At 40.3% G+C, this 21350-nt stretch overlaps 1 protein-coding gene and 1 pseudogene across 1 annotated transcript in view; one reads left to right on the top strand and one right to left on the bottom strand.

The window, feature by feature from the left end:
• USP28 (ubiquitin specific peptidase 28) overlaps positions 1 to 21350 on the top strand; it is a 59794-nt gene that overhangs the window by 8388 nt on the left and 30056 nt on the right. The window contains exons 3-9 of the mRNA XM_006833835.1: positions 6612 to 6717; positions 9728 to 9887; positions 15428 to 15514; positions 16541 to 16678; positions 17737 to 17810; positions 19035 to 19111; positions 20448 to 20596. Coding sequence (XP_006833898.1) covers positions 6612 to 6717; positions 9728 to 9887; positions 15428 to 15514; positions 16541 to 16678; positions 17737 to 17810; positions 19035 to 19111; positions 20448 to 20596 — 791 coding nt within the window. The remainder of the gene's footprint in view (positions 1 to 6611; positions 6718 to 9727; positions 9888 to 15427; positions 15515 to 16540; positions 16679 to 17736; positions 17811 to 19034; positions 19112 to 20447; positions 20597 to 21350) is intronic.
• Positions 7818 to 8471, bottom strand: LOC102816652 (annotated as a pseudogene).

Below are 21350 nucleotides of genomic sequence, written 5' to 3'. Positions count from 1 at the left end.
TGATGCTTTTGAGTTATGGTGTTGGAGGAGAATATTGAAAGTACCATGGGCTGCCAAAAGAACCAATAGATCTGTTTTGGAAGAAGTGCAGCCAGAATGCTCCTCAGAGGCTAAGATGGCCAAACTTCGTCTCTCATACTTCGGACATATTGTCAGGAGGGACCAGTTGGTAGAGAAGGATATCATGTTTGGTAAGGTGGAGGGTCAGAGAAAAAGAGGAAGACTCCCAACGAGATGGATTGGTCAAGTGGCAGCATCGATGTACACAACAATAGTGATGTCCCAGGCTCGGGCAGGGTTTTGTTCTGCTGTACATAAGGTCGCTATGGGTTAGTACTGACTCAGTGGCACCTAACAACAGCAACAACAACAAGCACGACACCACAAAGTCAGTTTGAACAGCAAGGTTGGTGGTTCAAACACACCAGCCGCTTCTTGGAAACCCTATACAGGGTCACTATGACCTGACTTGGTGGCACTTACCAACAACAACATCTGTGACACTGAACTGCTAACTACAAGATCGCTCAACAGTTAAAACCCACCAGCCACTCTGAAGGAGAAAGGTGAGGCTTGGAAACCCTGTGGTGGTGGTATGGTTGTGTGCTGGGAGTCGGTTCTTTCTTACAGGACCTTGTGTAGGGTTTCCCAGGCTGTAACTCTTTACAGGAGCAGAAATCCTCATTTTTCCCATGCTGATAGTTTCCAATTGCTGCCCTTGAGGTTAGCAGACAAACTTATAACCACTACGCTGCTATCAGAGCTCCTATATGGCCCTGGGTTTGGTGTTTGAGTTTTATCTTTAGTTAATGATCATTTGAGTTTCCACATTTTGCTCATTATGAATAATGCTGCTTTGAACATTCATGTACAAATTTTTGCATGGACATATTGTTTGATTTCTCTTGGGTATATATCTAGAAGTAGAATTGGTGGCTCTTACGATTATTCTGTTTTTAACTTTTGAGGAACTGCCAAATTGTTTTCCAAAGTACCTACCATTTTGCATTACTATTAGCAGTGTGTGAAGGTTCTGTTTTCTCCATATCATCTCCAAAGTTTGTTATTTGTCCTTTTGATTCCAACCAACCTAATGAATATAAAGAGTGCTAAACTGGAGCTGTGGATTAATGCCCTGGACTATAAAGTCGGTCAGCAGTTCAATTTACTAGCCACTACTCAGAAAGTCCACTCAGGGCACCACCACCACCAACAGTAACAATGGGTGTAAAGTGGCATTCATTGTGATACATATTTTTTTAAGTTTTTATTGTGAATTATGCGATAGATAACGTGGGAGAACATTAATTTTACATTTCGTTTCATTGCAATTATTACAATACAGTAATTGCATGCATCATCAAACAACCAAGGGTGCACCCGTAAGCCTGCCCTCTGGCCATCAACACACAGTTCCTCTCCCTCCCTGACTGTAGAGTCCCCAGCTGCTCCATCTCTCCATGTCATTGTCTCTGCCTCCATCTCTGGCCTCACTGCTACTCTGGATAGGGTCCCGCACTCCACTCTTCTCCCTTGATGGTCCCAGGGACCTCTGTTTCTGGACTACAAGATCAGCCACTCCCCTCCTTTTGTTAGAAAACTTACTACCTTTACATTTGTAGCACTCACAGTCAGTCCTGATAGCAATTATTCACTATTGAACCACAAGAGTCTTATCCGCATCTCCTTTCACTAGCCTGGTCCAGACAGGTTGGTAACCACTCAGTGAAGATTCTGCCTTCCCCCGTACTGTACCCTCTGGAACGAGGCTCTCGAAAGCTTGTAAGCTAGTCACTTCGTGTCTTTGTAGCACCCCATTTTGGGTAGCCAATGTCTTAAGTTGCCCATCCCTGCCAACCCTGTGTACCAAGGAGGTGGGAATGATCCTCACTGTAAAGATTTCATTCCATGAACTCTTTTGAGCTACTACATCCACAAGCATTGGTCAAGTGCATCAAATTGTAGCGGTTACTCTTTTTTTCCTCTTTCTTCCTCTAGTCGAGTTCTGGTCATCCAGCTATTGAAGCCAGGTCAAATGGGTACTATCTGCAAGTATGGGTTTTCTTGTGCATCTCCCCTCACTTCATAACAGCTGGACGCTTCACTCTCAGCACTAGTACTCTGGCCATGTCCTTGTCCCTGGGCCCAGGAATCCTCAGGTTTCGCCATACTGCTGGCCAACCATGTTTCAATCCAGGTGGACAGCAGTCTGTTGAACATGGTTGGACTTAGCTCACAACTTCATTGCTGTTTTTCCCCCACTTGCCCTTATTAGGTGGTCAGTGTGTTCAGCAGTAAGACCACGTGCCTACTCTGCATTCCCCTTGAATCTTAGTCATTGACGGGGGTTTGCTCAGAGGGTACTGACCACTTGCCTTAATGGCTCCCCGGGCGAACAGCCAGCTTGTTCTTGTAGTAGTCAATTGGACTGCCATTATTGTTTTTTATTTTCCTGCTGGTCTTTCTTTCAAGAAGTATCTTCTATTTCTTCTAGCTATTCCAGGCTGGTCTGCTTGTCCTTTAAGTGTAAATTTCCCACCCCAAAATATTATGGATGAGGATTCATTGTGATTTTAATTTTCCTTTTTGTAAAGGTTATGTTGATGAGCATCTTTTCATGTGCGTATCATCTATTTGTATTTCTATTCAGATCCCTTGACCAGTTTAAAAATTGGGATCTTTTTCTTTTTGTATATAGCAACCTGTATAGCATTTCCAGGAGTCCTGGTGTGTCGCTGTGGGTTAAGGTGCCAGACTGCAAAGCAGTTTGAACTGCAAGCTCGGCGGTTCAAACTCACCAGCTGCTCCTCGGAAACCCTGTACAGGGTCGCTATGGGTCGGAATCGACTGGACGGCACTTAACAACATCAACAGCATAGCGTTTCCAAGGCTGTAAATCTTTATGGGAGCAGAATGTCTCATCTTTCTCCGGCAAGTGACTGGTAGTTTCAAACTGCTGATTTTGAGATTAGCAGCCTGACTTGTAACCACTACCTACCAGAACTCCTTTGTATATAGGTTTCTTTTTTTTTAACCCTTTCACTTAAAAAAATACAAAGACTTTCAATGCAAGTGTATACCATAAAATTAGGTGCCTGTTCCATTTCTGTGTAGTTCAGTGGCCTGGTTGTATTATGTTCTTCACATTATTTTAAGTGTCCTCGTTGGTTTTGTTGTAGTAGTTCTGTTTTAGTTCTTAAAAGAAACCATCTCAAGTGAGTATTCAAGTGAGCTAACCAGCTACTGAGCTTACTTGAGCAGGGTGTTTCGGCTCAAAACTTAAAGACTACTTCAGGGCAGTAGCTTAGCAGTGTTAAGAGTCCTCCTAAGTGGGACTAAGTAATAGTGGATTTCCTCCCTTGTCAGTTTCTGTCAGGATCCTTTAGGTCCTGTCAGAACCTGTATGTAGGTTTCTGATTAGATAGGTGATTACCAATATTTTCTTCCATTCTGTGGGTTGTCTCTTTGCTTTCTTGATAGTGTCCTTTGATGCCCAAACGTGTTTAATCTTTATAGTCCTTATATTATATTATAATCTATATATTTTAATCAGTATATTCTTGTGCTTTACATGTAATATCTAAGATACTAATGTGTAATTCACATTCTCCACAGAGATTGATGACTGTGTTTTCTTGTAAAAGTTTTAGTTTTTGCTCTTACCTCGAGGTCTTTGTCCATTAAGATGGCATGCAGTAGGAGTTGAGTTTCATTCTTTTATATGTGGATATCTAGTTGTTCCAGTACCCTTTGTTGAAAAGATACCATTTCCCAAATTAATTTTCTTGGTAGTTGACCATAGACAGTGGGGTTTGTTTAAGGACTCTGAATTCTATTCCATTTATCTGTGTCAGCAGCACACAGTCTTGATTACAGTAGCTTTGTGGTGTGCTTGTTTTCTTTTAAAATTAAATGTCCATGTGGTGGTGGTGGTGGTGTGCTGTGGAATCAGTTCCAACTCTTAACTACCCTGGATAGGGGTTTCTGAGGCTATACATCTTTATGGGAGCAGAAAGCCTCATCTTTCTCCTGCAGAACTGCTCGTAGTTTTGAACTGCTGACTGTGAGGTTAACAGCCCAACTCATAACCATTAATTATCTTTTATATATTGGTTTTTAAAATCTTAATTGCTTCTTATAATTACTGTAGATTATTTTGGATTTTCCACATTGCCGATTATTTGAATTATGACAACTTTGTTTCTTATTTTCCATACGGTATATTTTTGTTTCTTTTATCATCTTTTTGCACTGGGTGAATAATTCAGAACACTTGTGGAAAAACCAGTACTACTAAACATTTTTGCTTTACTACTTATAAAAATTTTTTGTGTGTGAATTGAATGAAGGTTTATAGACAAGATCATCAGTTTTAGTTTTAGCAAATCATATGCTTTGTTTCATCTCAGTGATTGCAATCCCCTCCATGCAACAACAGCTATCCCGCTTCCTCATTGTGGTCCCTATTTCTGTTCCACCCATTTTCCCATTTCTTCTCAACTTTATTATTGCCCTGTGGATTTTGAATGATTGACCATCCTATTGTGAGCATACCTTACTAGTGTTTTTGTCTCTCACCCCCCATATATCTATCTTGGAGTCCTGGTGTGGCGCTGTGGGTTAATGCGCTGGACTACTAGGTTGGTTTGAACCACAAGCTTACCAGCCAATCCTTGGATATCCTACATTGGATTGCTGTGAGTTGGAATCAACTTGACAACAACAACATATACTTATCTTGGAGTTCTGGTGTGGCACTGTAGGATAAGCATTGGGTTATTAACCACAAGCTCAGCAGTTCAAACCTACCAGCCGCTCCTTGGAAACCCCATACAGGGTCACTGAGTTGGATCTGACTTGACGGTGCTTAACAATGACAATAACAAATACTTAACTGGAATCCTGATGTAGCACGTAAGGTCAGCACTGGACTCCTAACCACAAGGTTGGCAGTTCAAACCAACCAGCTGCTCCTTGGAAACTATACAGGGTCACTATGAGTCAAACACACCAACAACATATACCTATCTACTACTTGGCTAAAAATATGGAACAGGAAGGTGAGCTTCATTGCATACCTGAAGAGGGTGTTCTAGGGCCATGTTCTCAGGGTTCCTCCAGTCTCTTTCTGGTCCTTTTCTTTTCTTTCTTTCTTTCTTTTTTTGAGTATTGTTCCACATTTTCTCCAGCTCTATCAGGACCTTCTAACGTGATCTCTTTCACAGCGGTTGGTAGTGGTAGCAGTTACTATCTAGTTCTTCAGTTTTACTACTGGTAAAAAAAAGTTATTTCATATTTCATTAATAATTACAAAGTTTATGTAGACATTTTCTGGATACTCTTTCCCAGCCTATGAATATCCTTTTCTGTTTCTGATTGGCTTGGAATTTTTCATCCTAAATGGATGTTCTGTGTTGTCATTGTGTGCCTTTGAGTGACTCTACATAGGGTTTCCAAGGAGCAGTTGGTGGGTTTGAGCTGCTGATTTTTTCTTTTATCTATTGAACTGATGGATTTTTCCTTTAATCTGTTTAAGATCCTGCTTTTTCTTGATTTTCTAATGTTAACTCAGTATTTCATTCCACAATAAACACAACAGGTTTTATTTAATATATAATTTAAAAAATGCATTATAAGAAAGTGCAGTGGCTCTATACAATAAGCAGTGTACTACAAATAAGTTTAGCAGTTTGAGCTTACCAGCTGCTCCCATGGGAGAAGGAGAAGCTGTACTACAAAAATGTACAGCTTCAGGAAACCCTAGACAGCATTGCTATGACAACAGTAGCAACAAATGCCTCATTAGATTCCTTTTGCTAATATTTTGTTAAGTATTTTTTGTTTTAAATACATCTGTGATCATGTGTAAGTTTGTCATTTCCCCCTTTGTCTTACTATCCTAGACTGGTTTGGTATATACGAGGTGACTTCAGAAAGTTCATGGAAAATTCTGATTCCATGGATTTTTGAAGCTGCTACGCTGACCTTATAAAATGAGTTAAGCATATGTTCTCTCGTCTCTAGAATAGTTTGTGTGAGATTGAAAATGTGTATTCCTTCAGTGTTTGATATGTAGCTGATGTTTTACAAGGTTAGTGGATGTTTTACGAATATTAATAAAGAGACTTACCACCTATAAGCTATGGGAAAAAAATATATATATTTGATTCATTTCCTTTTTAGCTGCTTGCTACTGCTAAGGAGCTCTGGTAGCGTAGTGGTTACGAATCGGGCTGCGAACCGAAAGGTCAGCAGTTCAAAACTACCCACGGTTCCGCGGGAGAAAGATGAGATGTTCTGCTCCCATAAAGATTAACAGCCTCGGAAACCCTGTGCAAGGTCGCTATGAGTCGGAACCGACTCCACGGCACATAACAACAACACAACAACAAATCACTAGACTAGTGTAAGATTACAATGTAGCTGTTACTCATTTGACTTTGGGATAGAGTAATAAATTTGTTAACACAGATGAGCCATTGTATGTAGCTAGAGTTAGGAAGATGGAGAAGATTCCGTTTTTTGAATGTCTTTGCCTTTTTCTACACAAGGGACCAAAGGGTAGTGTTTCTTGCATACTTAGACTAATTACATTTCTGTTTATATTACAGAAGTGATAGACCTTACTCACGACAACAAAGATGATCTTCAGGCTGCAATTGCTATGAGTCTACTGGAATCCCCCAAAATTCAAGCAGATGGAAGAGATCTTAACAGGTTACAGATTTAACTTAAAAACTTTGCTCCTCATATTAGTGTGTAGGTCAAAGGCAGTATCTCTATAAAATGACAGTCAAATGCTTCACAAAGCTCTTTTAATTGAACCTGAATGAAATTTCTTTTTGTAGGAAATTTGAATTCACTTTACTTTATTAGTCTGTAGCCCTTTTTCCCCCCCTGAATTTAATAAGCAAATTTATTCTCTCACAATTTAGGAGTCTTGTTGTTGTATTTAGGTACCATCGAGTCAGTACTGACTCAACAACCTGATGTACAACAAAACAAAACACTGCCTGGTCCTGTGCCAGCTGAAATTGTTGATACACCAGAGCCCATTGTTGCTGCCACTGTGCCAGCCCACCTCATTGGGGGTCTTCTTCCTTTTCTCCGACCCTCCGTTGTACCAAGCATGATGTTCTTCTCCAGGCGCTAATCCCTCCTGATAATATGTCTGAAGGATGAGAGACAAAGTCTGGCCATCCTGGCTTCCAAGGAGTATTCTGGTTGTACTTCTTCCAACACAGATCTGTTCTTTTAGTAGTCCATGGTACTTTTAATATTCTCCTCCAACACCATAACTCAAATGCATCAGTTATTCTACAGGCTCCCTTATTCATTGTCCAGCTTTCACATGCATATGAAGCTATTGAAACTATCAGGTGCACCTTAGTCCTCAAACTGACTTCTTTGCTCTTGAACACTCTGAAGTGGTCTTGTGTAGCAGACTTGTCTAATGCAATATGTCATTTTATTTTTATTTTTTTAATTTGAAATACAATTTTATTCTGATTACTAAATGGAAATGAATGGGAATGACAGTAACAAACAAGATTTCACCACTGAATAAATAGTGTGATGCGACTGTAGCAGTCATATATTTGAAACTCAAAAAGCAAACGACTGCATTCTAACAGCTCGATATACAGATCTAAAAAAATGAAGATATTTGTAATTGCCACATTCACTCCGAAGCCTATTCATCTCCTTCAGCATACCCAAGATACACATGTTCTGCTTAGCTAGATGATAAAGTGGCAAACATGCTGCACCACTGACATCAAACAGTGACCTATAAAACAGACTTCAGCCTTGTTCTCTTACAGGTCGTCCTTGTCCAGGAGAGCAGTTGTCTGCTCTAAATCATGCTCATCATACTATGCTGCCAAAGCTGCGTCCATGACAGCTTCTGGTGGGGCAAGAGCAGGCATGGCAACAAACTCCAACTTCGGATCTTCAGTTAGTTTTCTAGCAAGCCAAAGGAAGGGCTCTTCAAAGTTGTCGTTACTTTTGACAGAAATGTCATAGTACTGACGATTCTTCTTTTGGTGGAAGATGATTGATTTTGCCTTAACTTTCTTGTCCTTAATGTCCACTTTGTTGCCACACAACACAATGGGAATGTGTTCACATACTCGAACCAGATCCCTATGTAGTTAAGCACAATCCTGTAAATAATTCTTGAGGTTACATCAAACATTATAATGGCACACTGGGCTTGGATATAACAGCCGTCTCTCAGTCCCCCAGATTTCTCCTGACCAGCCATGTCCCACACATTGAATTTAATTGGTCCTCTGTTAGTATGAAATACAAGGGGGGGGTGGGCGGGGGAGAACAGACCTAAACTCCCAAGATGGTGACATACTTCTTCTCAAATTCAGATGATGTTTCACAAATGTAGTTTTTCCGTTACTCCCATAACCAACCAATACAAGTTTGAACTGCACTTGGGGTTCTCCTTGGGTGGCCATTGTGATGGTTCTTCCAGAAGCATCTCCAAGCCATGACTGACTGAGCTGTCATTTGATTTCTTAACTGTTCCTTCCAGGAGTGTTAATGTTTGTTCTGAGCAAAATGAAGTCTTTGCCTTCAATCTTTTCCCCATTTATCTTAATGTTAGGATGCTAGGAATCCACATTCAAGAATGCCAACTCTAGGGGAAGGCTTGCTTTCTTTGTTGGCTCTGGGGAAGGATCTGTGTTTCATATCAGCATTTGTAGGCCCAGCATTCCTTGGAGATTTACAGGTGTCTTGGTATCCATGTCTGGATCTAGGAGCCACTCTTTTTATTTCCTCTATTCCCTCTTCCTGTTTGCTTCTCTCTGCCTTTATCTCTGTAAGATAAAAGATGCTGCAGGAAAACTCCCGTATGTTGAATCAAGGTTGAGACGGGATATTTATTAGTATATCACATAATAGAGTCATAAGCAGTGGACTGAAAATCATGGCTCAGCCAAGTTGACATGTATTTAGCAGTGGGGGGGACACGACACACACACAATTCAATCCAAGACATTCCATCCATTGGCTTGTGCCACTTTTGAAAAAGCAAAATATGACAAAGGTTATATCATAGTCTGTAAAGTTTTTAATAGGTACTGGTAAGGTTTTGTAGTTCACAGTTGCTAGAAGGGAGAAAAAAAGAAAGAAAAAAAAAAAACTAGCCCAAGTTTCTGATAAATTTATATTTCCTTTCGTAACTTTGAAAGGTCTATTATTGGATATTTGACAGTGAAAGGTATCACTTAATTGTCCTGCCTCAGAGGGGACCAAGTGTATTTTTTAAGTTGATAGTAATTTGGTGATTTTCTGAATGGTGGTGATTTTCTGGGTATGTTTATTCCCTCACACATCAGGGAAACAAAGCTGGATTTTGTGTGCCTAGGCAGTTTGAAGCCTTTTTATCCTTAGCAGAGTTACTTTCTTGTCCTTTTAAAGGTCTGAGATAAGACACTGCTGTTGAAGTCTAAAACTTTCACTATAGTAGCCATGAATAAGCCTTAGGCCTTAACTCCCATCCAGCATGGACCTTACCACTAATAATCACCTTTATGGAAGGATTAGCACCTCTATGTTTAAACTGCTCCTCATGTATGGTTTCATCTTATTCAGTCTCTAATCATTCAGTAAACAGCTTATCTAGCACTTTGAATCATCGACTAAAGATTACCCACACCCTCCATATAGTGTGCTGTTCTTTGCTGTTTGTTTTTTGGACACAATGCAGGATGCATGAAGCAACCGCTGCAGACAGTAAACGCTCAAAGAGGAAACGTTGTGAAGTCTGGGGAGAGAATCCCAATCCCAATGACTGGCGGAGAGTGGATGGTTGGCCCGTTGGGCTGAAAAATGTTGGCAATACATGTTGGTTTAACGCTGTTATTCAGGTACGGTGTAGTTTTAGGAGACAGCGGTCTTCTGGAAATAATGCTGTTTATTAAACTGAAATGTGAGAAACAAGGCATTTAAAAAATGGAAACATACAAAAGTGGAGGATTTTTTTTTTCAATGACTTAATTATGTTTTATTTACTTCTAGGTAGTTTGGATTTAGATACTCTGGTGACTAAATTGGGCAATACAAAAAAAAAAAAATCTTTTGTGGTTGCCAATATATTGAATAGGTATTTCAGATGAGCATGTAGCAGATGCTGCACTATAGCTGAGTCACAGTGAATGAGAAAAATCAGTTCAACGAAAGGCTACCCTAGATAGCCAGGCAGGAGGCGATGCCTTAAGCAGAGGATTGACGATAGTCATGGGAGCAAAGAAATTAGACATTCTATAGGGTAAGCACTGGACTGCTAACTGCAAGGTTGGCAGTTCAAATCCACTCCTTGGAAACTCTGTACAGGGTCATTATGAGTTGGAACATAGTTGGTGGCACCTAACAACAAAAATTACATAAGTATTTAGGATCTCTGCTGGTGCTGTTGGATTAGCAGTGGACTGTGCACCACAGGGTCTGTGGTTTGAGTCCACCCATTCTTGTGATTAAAATGAGACTTCTGCTCCCATAAAGATTTACAGCCTCAGAACCCAACTGGATGGCACTAAACAACAGTGTAGATGTTCAGGTGATCACAGCTATAGTAGTTGATGAGTGATTGGATGTAGGATATGTTCAGAGAGGAGCTAAAAACTGCAAGGTGTTAACCAGGTGGATAACAGCCCCATTCAACACTAGAGAAGGACTCATTTGGATGTGTGCTAAGAGTGAGTCTTAGGTTTTAGATATTCTGAGCTCAAGGCAACTATGTAAGACATCATATGGAGATAACCAGATAGACAAATATATGAATTTGTAGTTCAGAAAAGAGTGTACAGATAAACGTTTGAGAATTAGTAATATGTATTGTTATTGTTAGGTGCTGTTGAGTGGGTTCCAGTTCATAGTGACCCTGTATGTTGTTAAATGCCATCGAGTTGGCTCTGACACATAGCCACCCATATAGGGTTTCCGAGGAGCAGCTGGTGAGCTTGAACCTCCGACTTTGCAGTTCAGACGGCTTTGCAGTCTGGTGCTATACAACAGAACAAATCACTGCCTGGTGCTGCTTCATCCTCAGAGTTGGTTGCTGTGTTTATAGGAGTTTGTAGTAGTATGCAGATAATAATCACGCCAGGGTAGTGAATGAACTCAACCAAAGGGGGAGTATTGACTGGGAAGTATCCCCTCAGTATATTAAAGTTAACATATCTGAAGTGTAGCACTTGATCCCACCCCTGTAATCCTCTCCAGCAGGGTACATGGCATCTACCCAGCTGCTCAAGCGCAAAGTGGAACCCTCCTTTTCACTTAACACCATACACAGTCCATTCATTCACATTAACTATGTTTCTGGCACTGTTTTAGGCACTGGAGAAACAGTGAATAAGACAAACCTCCTGCTGTCATGAAACTTATTTTGAAAACAGTGAGACAGACAGACAGTAAACAAAATATATCAAGTGGTGAATGCCATAAAGAAAAATGAATGAGGGAAAAGGAGGTGGTCTAGGAAGGGTTTAGCTAGAGAGGGGGAGGAGAAGGGGTCCTATTCATATAGAATGGTCAGTCAGTGGCCTTTCTGGTGGGCATTTGAGCAGAGGCGTGAAGGAGGCAAGGAAATGACCTATGTAATTGCATAAAGAACATTTCAGACAGAAGGAACACAAGTAAAAAGGCTCTAATTTAAGAGCTGATTAATATGTTTGCGAAATAGCACAAAGGCCGCCGTGACTGGAACTGAGTGTTTAAGGAGCATAAGAGAAAGTGTTGAGGTTGGAGAGGTACAGTGGAGGTGGGTGAGATTTTGATTGCATATGACATGGGGAGCATTGGAAGGTTTGGGACAGAGAGGTGACTGGATTCTGTTTCCATTTTTAAAAGGATCTGTTGAGAGTAGAAGGTAGGGAGATAGTGTGGAATTAGGGCCATCAGTTCTCTTCTGTCTAGAGAGAGAGAAAATCTTCCATTCGCATTTCCTGAACCTGCACTGCTATGAGAGATATTGGAGAAAGCCAGCAGATTGAGAGGCTGTTGTGTAAGGTTTTAGAGAGCGAGTGTGGCACTGTGGGCTATTGTGCTGGACTGCAAAGTTGGTTTCATCCTCAAGGTTGACAGTTCAAGTTCACCAGCCGCTCCTCGGAAATCCTATACTGGGTCGCTGTGGGTTGGAACCAACTCAACGGCACTTAACGCCACCACCAACAAATAGAGTATATGTGGAGGAATTAGTCTTAGATAGAGAGGAGAGGGAATAATGGAGGAAGGAAGAAATGAAGGTTGCCAATTGGAGTTGAAATTGTGTCTAATGGACTGATTTACAGGGGTGATATGACTTAAATGGTAATAGAAGTTAGTTGTTGCAGACACTGGGAAAGCCAGTTGGTTTCAGAGAAACAGTAGGAAGACCTCTAAAAATCTGAGGGTCTACTTGAGGTTGCTGACCTTTAATGAGATCTTGGTATCATCTGAAACCCCTGAGTGGAGGTTTCAGTTACTTTAGTTTGAAGGATTTGCTGGGTACTCTGATGAAATGACAAAGGGGGAGTTTGAGAATTTTGTTACGGAAGTTAAAGCTAGGTTTGTTGTTGTTATGTGCCGTGGAGTTGGTTCCGACTCATAGCAACCCTGTACAGGGTTTCCGAGGCTGTACATCTTTACAGGAGCAGAAAGATTCATCTTTCTCCCACGGAGCAACTGGTAGTTTTGAACTGCTAACCTTGCAGCTCAATTCGTAACCACTGTGCTACCAGAGATCCTTTAGAGGGAGAAATAAAGACAGCATGGGACTAACGGTTAATGAGAAAGGAAAGAAATCCTTAAAGGTGGTCTATGGGTAATTGAGCAAGTAAATCAGAAAAGAGATTATGGTCCAAGAGTTAGATTTTCTGAGTTGTGATCTGAGATAGGCACTTTTTCAGGTGTTGACATACGCCGAGTGTGGCTGTGGGTTTGGATAGAAGAGATGGAGTGGAGGGATATGTCACTGGAGATAGAGCCACAAAACACCAAGAGGTCCCATAACAAATACTTGCTAAATCTTTGCCTGCTGTATATCTACTATTGCTTCTAGGCCCTTGAGATACTAAGAGTGAGCAAAACAAAGAGCCCTGCCCTCATGGAATTTAAATTCCTTTGAGTTGAGACAGACAATAAACATAATAATTTGTATGGTGTGTTAAACTATGTTTTTGGTATAATAGAGAAAAAAAAATTGGACAAGGGGCATTGGAACTGCTCCAGAGCAGGGGGAGAGCAAGTTGTAATACTGTGAAGTGAGTTATTGAGATTTGAGTAAATACCAGATTTGTAGGACGTGAGAGTGATCCATGCAGCAGTTCAAGGAAGAGCATTCCAGGTAGAGGGAACCCTAGAGCAATGGCTCCAGGTTGGAAACTGGCTTGTTGTATTCAAAGAACATCGAGTGGCCAGAGTGCAGAGAGCAAAGAAGGAGTCATCAGAGAGAAAGCTGGAGAGGGAACGTGTCTTTTATTCCAAGCGAAGAGTCTTCACAGGAGATTGAGGAACTCTGACCTGAGTGTTCAGGACCTCACTCTGTCTACTGTGAGAATTGAATGGAGGAGGCAAGGATGCAAATGGAGGAGCCTCTTGAGTTGGCTAAAGAACCCTGGTAGTGTAGTGGAATACGAGCTGCGCTACTCACCGCACAGTCAGCTGTTCAAATCTACTAGTTGCTCCACAGGAGAAATATGAGGCTTCTAAAAAGGTTTACAGCCTCAGAAACCCTATAGAGAGTCACTATGAATCAGAACCAGTTTGACAGCACACTACCACCATCATAAAGGAAGCTCTTAGAGTAGTCTGTAAAAGAGAAATGCTGGCTTAGACCTGTCTTATAGCAGTGGAAGTGGAGATGTGTTTGGATTATTGATATGTTTTCAAGGTAGGGCTGACCTGATGTTCAGTTAATCAGTTGTTTCCTGAAGTCACATAAAAGGTCTGTAGGAATTTGGATAGTGAAAACTATTATAGATGTGAGTCTTCAGAAACTCAAGGGCTTTATGTGGTCATGTTAGAAAAAATAATTGAAGAATCTGTGGCAAGTGGGTTGGTGGAGGGAAAGTTCTGGAGTCAGGAGCCCATGCATAGTAATGAGAGTTTAATTAGAACAGTTAATGAGGGGCCTAGTAGGGAGCAGGTGGTTATAAGTAGCATCTCAATAGGCAGGGTCCAAGGGACTTATTGGATGTGGACAATTAGTAAAGAAATGGACAGGATTCAAAGATTATTCTTGGGTTCTAAGCTTTGGTCACTGGACTTGAAGATGTAATTGAGTAATACAGAAAACTCAAGTAGAAGTTGATGTTTGTGAAAGAATACTACTGATATGATAATGAATGTGAAAATGTGAGTTAGTGTTAACTTAAACTTAGGTGGTTCTTAAGAGTAATGGCAGCATTGGGGAAAAGCAGATTTTAATGAAGGCGAAGAGATGGAAGAAAATAATTAAGAATGTAATGCTATTTTTCTCGTGGTAAAATAGAAGTCCTGGAAACCGTTAGCCAGCAGAGTACGAACGAAACTGACCGGAATGGAGAAGTACTAGCTAGGCAGGTACGATAGAAAGAGAGAGAGTAGGCTGAGGGTAGAGGAACCAATCTACCTCCAGGTTCTAGATAAACTTTAGTATTAAAACAGGACCTTGTTTTAGATTCCTAGTCCATAAAAAAAGCCCACGCTACTGGTTGACCTCCACCAGGGCTTATGATGGCTTGTGGTGGGGTCTGGGAAGGCAGAGAGGGAGACACATGGCCTCTGGTCACATACAAGTATTTTGGGTTTTTCTGACATTAGAGGGTATACCTGGGATTTTTTGAATACCAATAAAATACTAATGTTGATTCCAAAGTTTTGCATGCTTTAGGAGTTCCAGAATTGACAGAGGGTGTTTTTATTTGAGGAATATGTTGGGATGAGTCACTTTCATGCTAGGATAAAAAAACAAACTATCGTAATTGTAGAAAAATGCATAGTTTACAAACAATGAAAACAATCCTCCCCAATCCTGTCAGCCAGATACCTGTTGGAAGTTTTGAAATGTAGTATTCAAAACAGTGAAAATAGTAAACAATGCTGTAATCACTGCCCAACTTAAGGCATGGGATGTTACAAATTCCTATAATTGGTATCTTTCTGCTGTATAACCATATGTCTGTATTCCTAAGCAACGTACATTGTTGTTAAGTGCCCTTGAGTCAGTTCTGACTCATAGCCACTCTATAGGGTTTCTGAGGAGCAGCTAGCTGGTGGGCTTGAACCGCCGACGTTGCAGTTCAAACTGACCTTGCAGTCCAGCACAGTAACCTGCAGCGCCACATCAGGACTCCCTAGGCTGACAGTTCTACATACTGTTAATGTGAAAAATAGTGTCTGTTGCTGTCATCTTAAAGACTGTAAATCCTTTTCTTTCTTATTTCAGTCTCTCTTTCAATTGCCTGAATTTCGAAGACTTGTTCTCAGCTATAGCCTGCCACACAGTGTACTTGAAAATTGCCGGAGTCACACGGTAAGTTGGTGTTGAGGAATTTCTTCATCTTTGTTTAGTCCCCTTCATCCTGAAGGCTTTTACATTTTTAGCTAATGCTGGTAACTGTGTTAATAATCTTGTATTAAGACTTATTTTTCTTCTTTGTGACAAGAAAAAAGGGTTTGCAAAATTTTAAGGAATAATATTAGAAAAATTTCCCCAAAAGTACTATGGGTCATCCTGATACCCTCTGTGGTATGTGAGTGGTGGTGGTGGTGGTTATGTGCCATGGAGTCGGATAGTGACCCGGTAACAGGGTTTCTGAGGCTGTAAATCTTTATAGGAGCAGAAAGCCTCATCTTTCTCTCACGAAGCAGTTGGTAGTTTCAAACTGCTGACTTTGCGGTTCGCAGCCTGATTTGTAACCACTATGTTACCAGAGCTCCTTGGGGTAGGGAGATAAAAAAATTCCTATTCTGTTTATGTTGTCCTTCACGTTTCTACTAGCTGCTCAACCCTAGTGATAGCCCAAACTAGATGGCTGAATGCTAGGGTCCAGCTGGACTGTCTTAGATGAGACTTTTGTCTGTTCCTGCTTGCCATCTAGCCTTGTCAGGGTTTTTACTTCAACAATTCAGTTTCCTAACAGGAGGGCGGGAATCAGCATTAGGAGAGGAACTGTTTGCTTTTGTGATGTCATCTTCTCTAAGATGTTCTTTACTGTATATAATAATCCATTACACAGGCCTAACAGAGTTTCTATAAGTGTAATTGGAGATCAGTTACTGATCTAGATCTAAACCCACTGCCATCCAGTCAGTTCAGACTCTCAGCAACCCTCTGTAGGGTTTCCAGTATTCAGTCTTTCTCCTGCTGAGCGACTGCTGGGTTTGAACTTCAGACACTGCAGTTAGTAGCCCAATGCGTACCCACAGCACCACTGGAGCTCCCTGATCTAGATAAATATAATTTGGGGGGAGTAATTGTTGACAATTTTTCTCACTATATGTTTTGATTTTCAAAATTAGGATGTTGTGAAAGTACTCATTTCTATGTTTTCTACAGGAAAAAAGGAATATTGTGTTTATGCAAGAGCTTCAGTATCTGTTTGCTCTGATGATGGGATCAAATCGCAAATTTGTAGACCCTTCAGCAGCCCTGGACCTTTTAAAGGGAGCATTCCGGTCATCTGAGGAACAGCAGGTACAAAAGAGAAGGCTTGTTCTTATCTTGTTTTTCAAACTCTAGAGGTTTCATATTATACCTTATTTATGTTACTGTTTCATTGCTTTATTTCAACTTTAAATTCTCAACATGACTAGGAAAGGTCATAGGTACATGCTTGCCCTTTCCTAAGAAACAGTTGCTGAAAGTGCAAATATGCCTGCATCTGTGTCTGTCCGTCTATGATGGGAGGGGAGAGGTTGGCATTTCTACAGGAAGGAAAATAGTAATAGGAAGAGTAAAATTCCATAGGGACTATTGAAGTAGAAAGGAGTTTGGGTGGTATAGTTGCAAAGTACTTGACTGTTAGCCAAAAAGTTGGTGTAGGAACCTACCAGCCACTATATGGGAGAAGCTTGTGGCGGTCTTAAGACTACAAAACATTTAAGTAGAAAGGAAAAGGTTGGAAAACATCCCAAAAAACATAGCAGAGAGTCACTGAGAAAAATAAAGTCCTTTATCTGCACCTTTGGGGATTAAAAATAGAAATCATATAAACCTCAGTTTAACTTTTCTAAGCAATTTTCCTCCTGTAGACTTAGTACTTTTCTTTTTCTTTCCCAACTTCCTAACAAAAAACCCAAACTGGCACAATTGGAACAGCCTTTTCCTCATATACATTTTTGTGTTTTCTCTCTAGTTAGATAAAAGCCCTTCAGTTGTACAAAACTGCAGAAGCATTTTCATAAATGTTTCCTTCTCCATTCAGATCTCTACTCTATTGTTAGAGAGAACTACCTTTTCTTGTTTGGACTTAAATTTTGTTTCTTTTTCTCTGCCACAGCTACATGTGGCTGGAAGTGTTAGCATTTCAGTTTCCTTCTGGTCACAGTTTACTCGGAGATTGCCTAACTCACCCTGTATTTTACTATAGTCTTTAGGTTCCAGTGTCCCTTGTGTCTTCATGACACTTGGTCCTAAAAAAGAAATCCTCTCATAGTAGTGGAATCTTAGTCATTGGTGGGATAAAGACAGATTTTCATTTCCTAAGCCTAGGGTTATGTCTAACTCCTATGCAATTTATACCTCTCTTACAGCAAGATGTGAGTGAATTCACACACAAGCTTCTGGATTGGCTGGAGGACGCATTCCAGTTAGCTGTTAATGTTAAGTGAGTGTTGAGGATTTGCTTGTCACTGGTCCAGTGTGAATTAAAGCATGAGCTAAAGCTACTGTTCACAAGTAGAAATAGCTGGTTCTTACCAAACCTCATTGGGTAACCACTTATATTTCTTATTGAATGTTCATTACCATTGCCTTTGGTTTTATCCTTTTTTTTTTTTTTTTTTTTTTTTACTAAAAGGACCATAATTCTTAACTTTGTAATATAGAAATATTAAATTTAATCCAAGCTTTGTTTATGTGAAGGATCGATTTTAGCCAGTTCACCGATTGGCAGAGCAAAGAATTGTGTCCCTTGTCTAATGCAAGAGCCCTGGTGGCACTGTGGGTTAGGCATTGGGCTGTTAACCACAGGCTGAAGGTCAAACCCACCAGCCACTCCATGGGAGAAAGATAAGGCTTTTGTCTGCTCCTGTGAAAATTTACAGTTTTGGAAACCCTCAGGGGGAGTTCTCTTTCCTGTAGGGTCTCCATGGGTCAGAATCCACTTGTTGCCAGTGGGGTTTTGAGTGTGGCGCTGTGGATTAATGCACCAGACTGCAAAGCTGTTTGAACTGCAAGGTTGGCAGTCCAAGCTCACCAGTCGCTCCTTAGAAACCCTATATAGGGTCGCTATGGGTCGGAACTGACTTGACAGCGCTTAACAACAAGAACAATGCAGATGCTGAGAAATTTGTTTTCTAAATAGTTTTAATTCTAGGTAGAAGAATTGTGTATCATAAAACAATTTTTCAACTAGCAACGAACTTACACTTAATAACTTAAGGTGGGCTTATAGGGGAAAAAAACGAACAATTTTCATTTCCATTGTGCCCTTAGGAACACTTATGTACTTACTTGTAAAACTGCAGAGGGCTCATTGTTTTTAACTATTACTATACCTTGTATACAACTGTCATTGGATTTAGATGTATATATCATATGTATAAAAAGACATGTCTTTGTCTGCATATGAGGCTGTGGCTTCCCTATTGGATTTGAAGCTCCCCAAGGCCAAGGGTCCTGCCGTACTGTCTGTGCCTCCAGAACTCAGCACAATGCAGTCATGTACTTGTTTGACCTGAATATTATCCAGTAACTTAATTTAGAACATACTCTGATTATTTGGGGGTTCAAGACAATGCACAACTTGTGACTTCTGAATGATGGCTGTGCTTAACATAGCATACATCTGATCCAAATGATACTGAATTGTCTCCTTCTTTAAAAACAGCAGTTCCAGCAACAAATCTGAAAATCCAATGGTGCAGCTATTCTATGGTACTTTCCTGACCGAAGGGGTTCGCGAAGGTAAGTTCTCTGTTCCTAGTGTTAAGTCTAGACCAGTAACTTGTAACCAGGTCTTTCTTACTGTGTCTAGGAGACAGTGTGTACTAAATTTTCTCTGGGAAAGCAGTATGATGAAAAGACATTAAGAGTCAGAAAAACCCAGATCTCAGCATTAGAGTCTCAGTCTCTGCCTCTTTTAAAATGGGAACAATATACCTGGAAGGGGGTGTATAAACAAATGTGATGAATCAAAATGTGAATGAGTTGTTGAATATAAAACTGATGATCTGCTCTCTCAAACTTTCACCTAATTCACAATAAAAAGCTTAAAAAAAAAAAGGAAAGGGGCAATCTTGATCTCAGTATTATATATTAAACTCTGTACTATGTATATACATAGCCCAAAATCTAGCATATATGTCAGATGTATGTAAGGATGTCACTCAAATTTCTGTGTTCAGTTTTCTGATGTAATAACTAGTCTCAAAAGGTTTTATTGAATAAATGTTTTTCCCACTGAGAATTTAAAGTGATTGTGTTCCATCGAGTGACTCCTGACTCATAGTGAACCCTGTGTAGGGTTTCCAAGGCTGTAAATCTTTATGAAACAAAGCTTTATCTTTCTCCTGCAAAATGGCCGTGGGATGCAAACTTCTGTTGTGTTAGCAGCCCAATGTGTAACCCGCTAGGCCATGAGGGCTCCTTATGTACAAATTATTGGTGTTAGTGTGGATAATATTCCCAGCTGCCATTAGCCCCTGCCAGTCATTCGTCATCTAGCCCTTATCTACTTTTACCTCTCCATTGTTCTTTTAAAAACATATCAACTGTTACTCAAGAAAAAGCTTAAATTGAAATATTTAGTCATTGTTCAAAATGTGATTGGCAGATCTTTCAGGTCTCTTAAAAATCTGTATACTCCCTCCATCCTTCTTTTCATTGAAATGTCTGTTGTGAAGAGACTGAGCTGCTTTTCCTCTAGTAGTTCTCAGTCTGGATTTTGCTGATCATGTTTAACATGTTCCACTCTACTCCTGTTCTGTAAATTAGTAGTTGGATCTAGAGGTGTGACCAGATTCAGGTAAGGTTCTTTTTTGGCAAGTTTGACTGATAGGTGGTGGGATGTTCTTTGATCAGGAGACACATGTCTAGTTGTCTCACTGTGATGTTAGTAGCGCTTAATGATCAATGCCTGGACCCCCTGGCTCATTAGAGGTAGCCACAGTCTGAAGAGCAGTTCTAATGAATTCTCAGGAAGTTGTGAATTTAAGGAGATTTCGTCTCTGTGGTGCCAGAAAAGAGGCTACAGATGGTGTAATGATGTCTTTTAAAGAAATCAATCTCTCTTTTTGCCTAGGGAAGCCCTTTTGTAACAATGAGACCTTCGGCCAGTATCCCCTTCAGGTAAACGGTTATCGCAACTTAGATGAATGTTTGGAAGGGGCCATGGTGGAGGGTGACATTGAACTGCTTCCTTCCGATCATTCAGTGAAGTATGGACAAGAGGTAAGTTAGACTTGGTTATCTGCTGTGCCAATGACGAAGCCCATTAAGTAGGCAAAGTCGTTTCCATCACATACGAAATAACTTTACACTTAACAAACCTTGAATTTGTCTTAAGTCTCTCATGAGTTGGTATAAGTCAGTGAGTCTTTCAGTGCTTTGATAAATAAATTCTTTATTAAAATGATAAAACTGAGTTAAATCATTTAAAGGTTATATGCTACTTCTGATGTTTTAAGTATGATCAAGTTTCTCTCTTTCTGTTGAAGCCTACCTGTACCTGAGTAGGGAGAACCCACTGCCTCCATATTTTCGGAGGGTAAAAGTACAGTGCTTAACACCTATGGTATGCCATTTAGAATATTTACCCTATTATAGTATTTACTGTTCTCGATTGTAAATTCTTCTGCCTTTGCTTTTGACATTTTAAAATTTCATTTTTATTCATTCTTTTTATTTTGGGGGGTTGGAAAAAAAGAAAGGGAGAGGTAAAAGGAGAGCAAGGGTCATTTCTATATCAAAGTTCCATTTGGGTTAAGATTTAGTAGAGTAATTATCAGTACTACCCAGCTTGGATTCCTGTCCTTTTATCATACACTCTGAAGCAACATTGAGACTTACATTAGAGTCCAGTTGTATAATTACTGTAGGAGAGAAAAAAGCTTTTTACAGTTAAAATAGAGAACCTAAACTAAGACTTGTGGTGGAAGTATTTTACCTGTTGTTGAGCAGTGTAGGAACTGGGATAGTGCTACTG

The sequence above is a fragment of the Chrysochloris asiatica genome, unplaced genomic scaffold, assembly GCF_000296735.1.
Source record: "Chrysochloris asiatica unplaced genomic scaffold, ChrAsi1.0 scaffold00008, whole genome shotgun sequence".
Classification (NCBI taxonomy): Eukaryota; Metazoa; Chordata; class Mammalia; order Afrosoricida; family Chrysochloridae; genus Chrysochloris; species Chrysochloris asiatica.
This window is presented reverse-complemented; position numbering and strand designations above follow the sequence as displayed.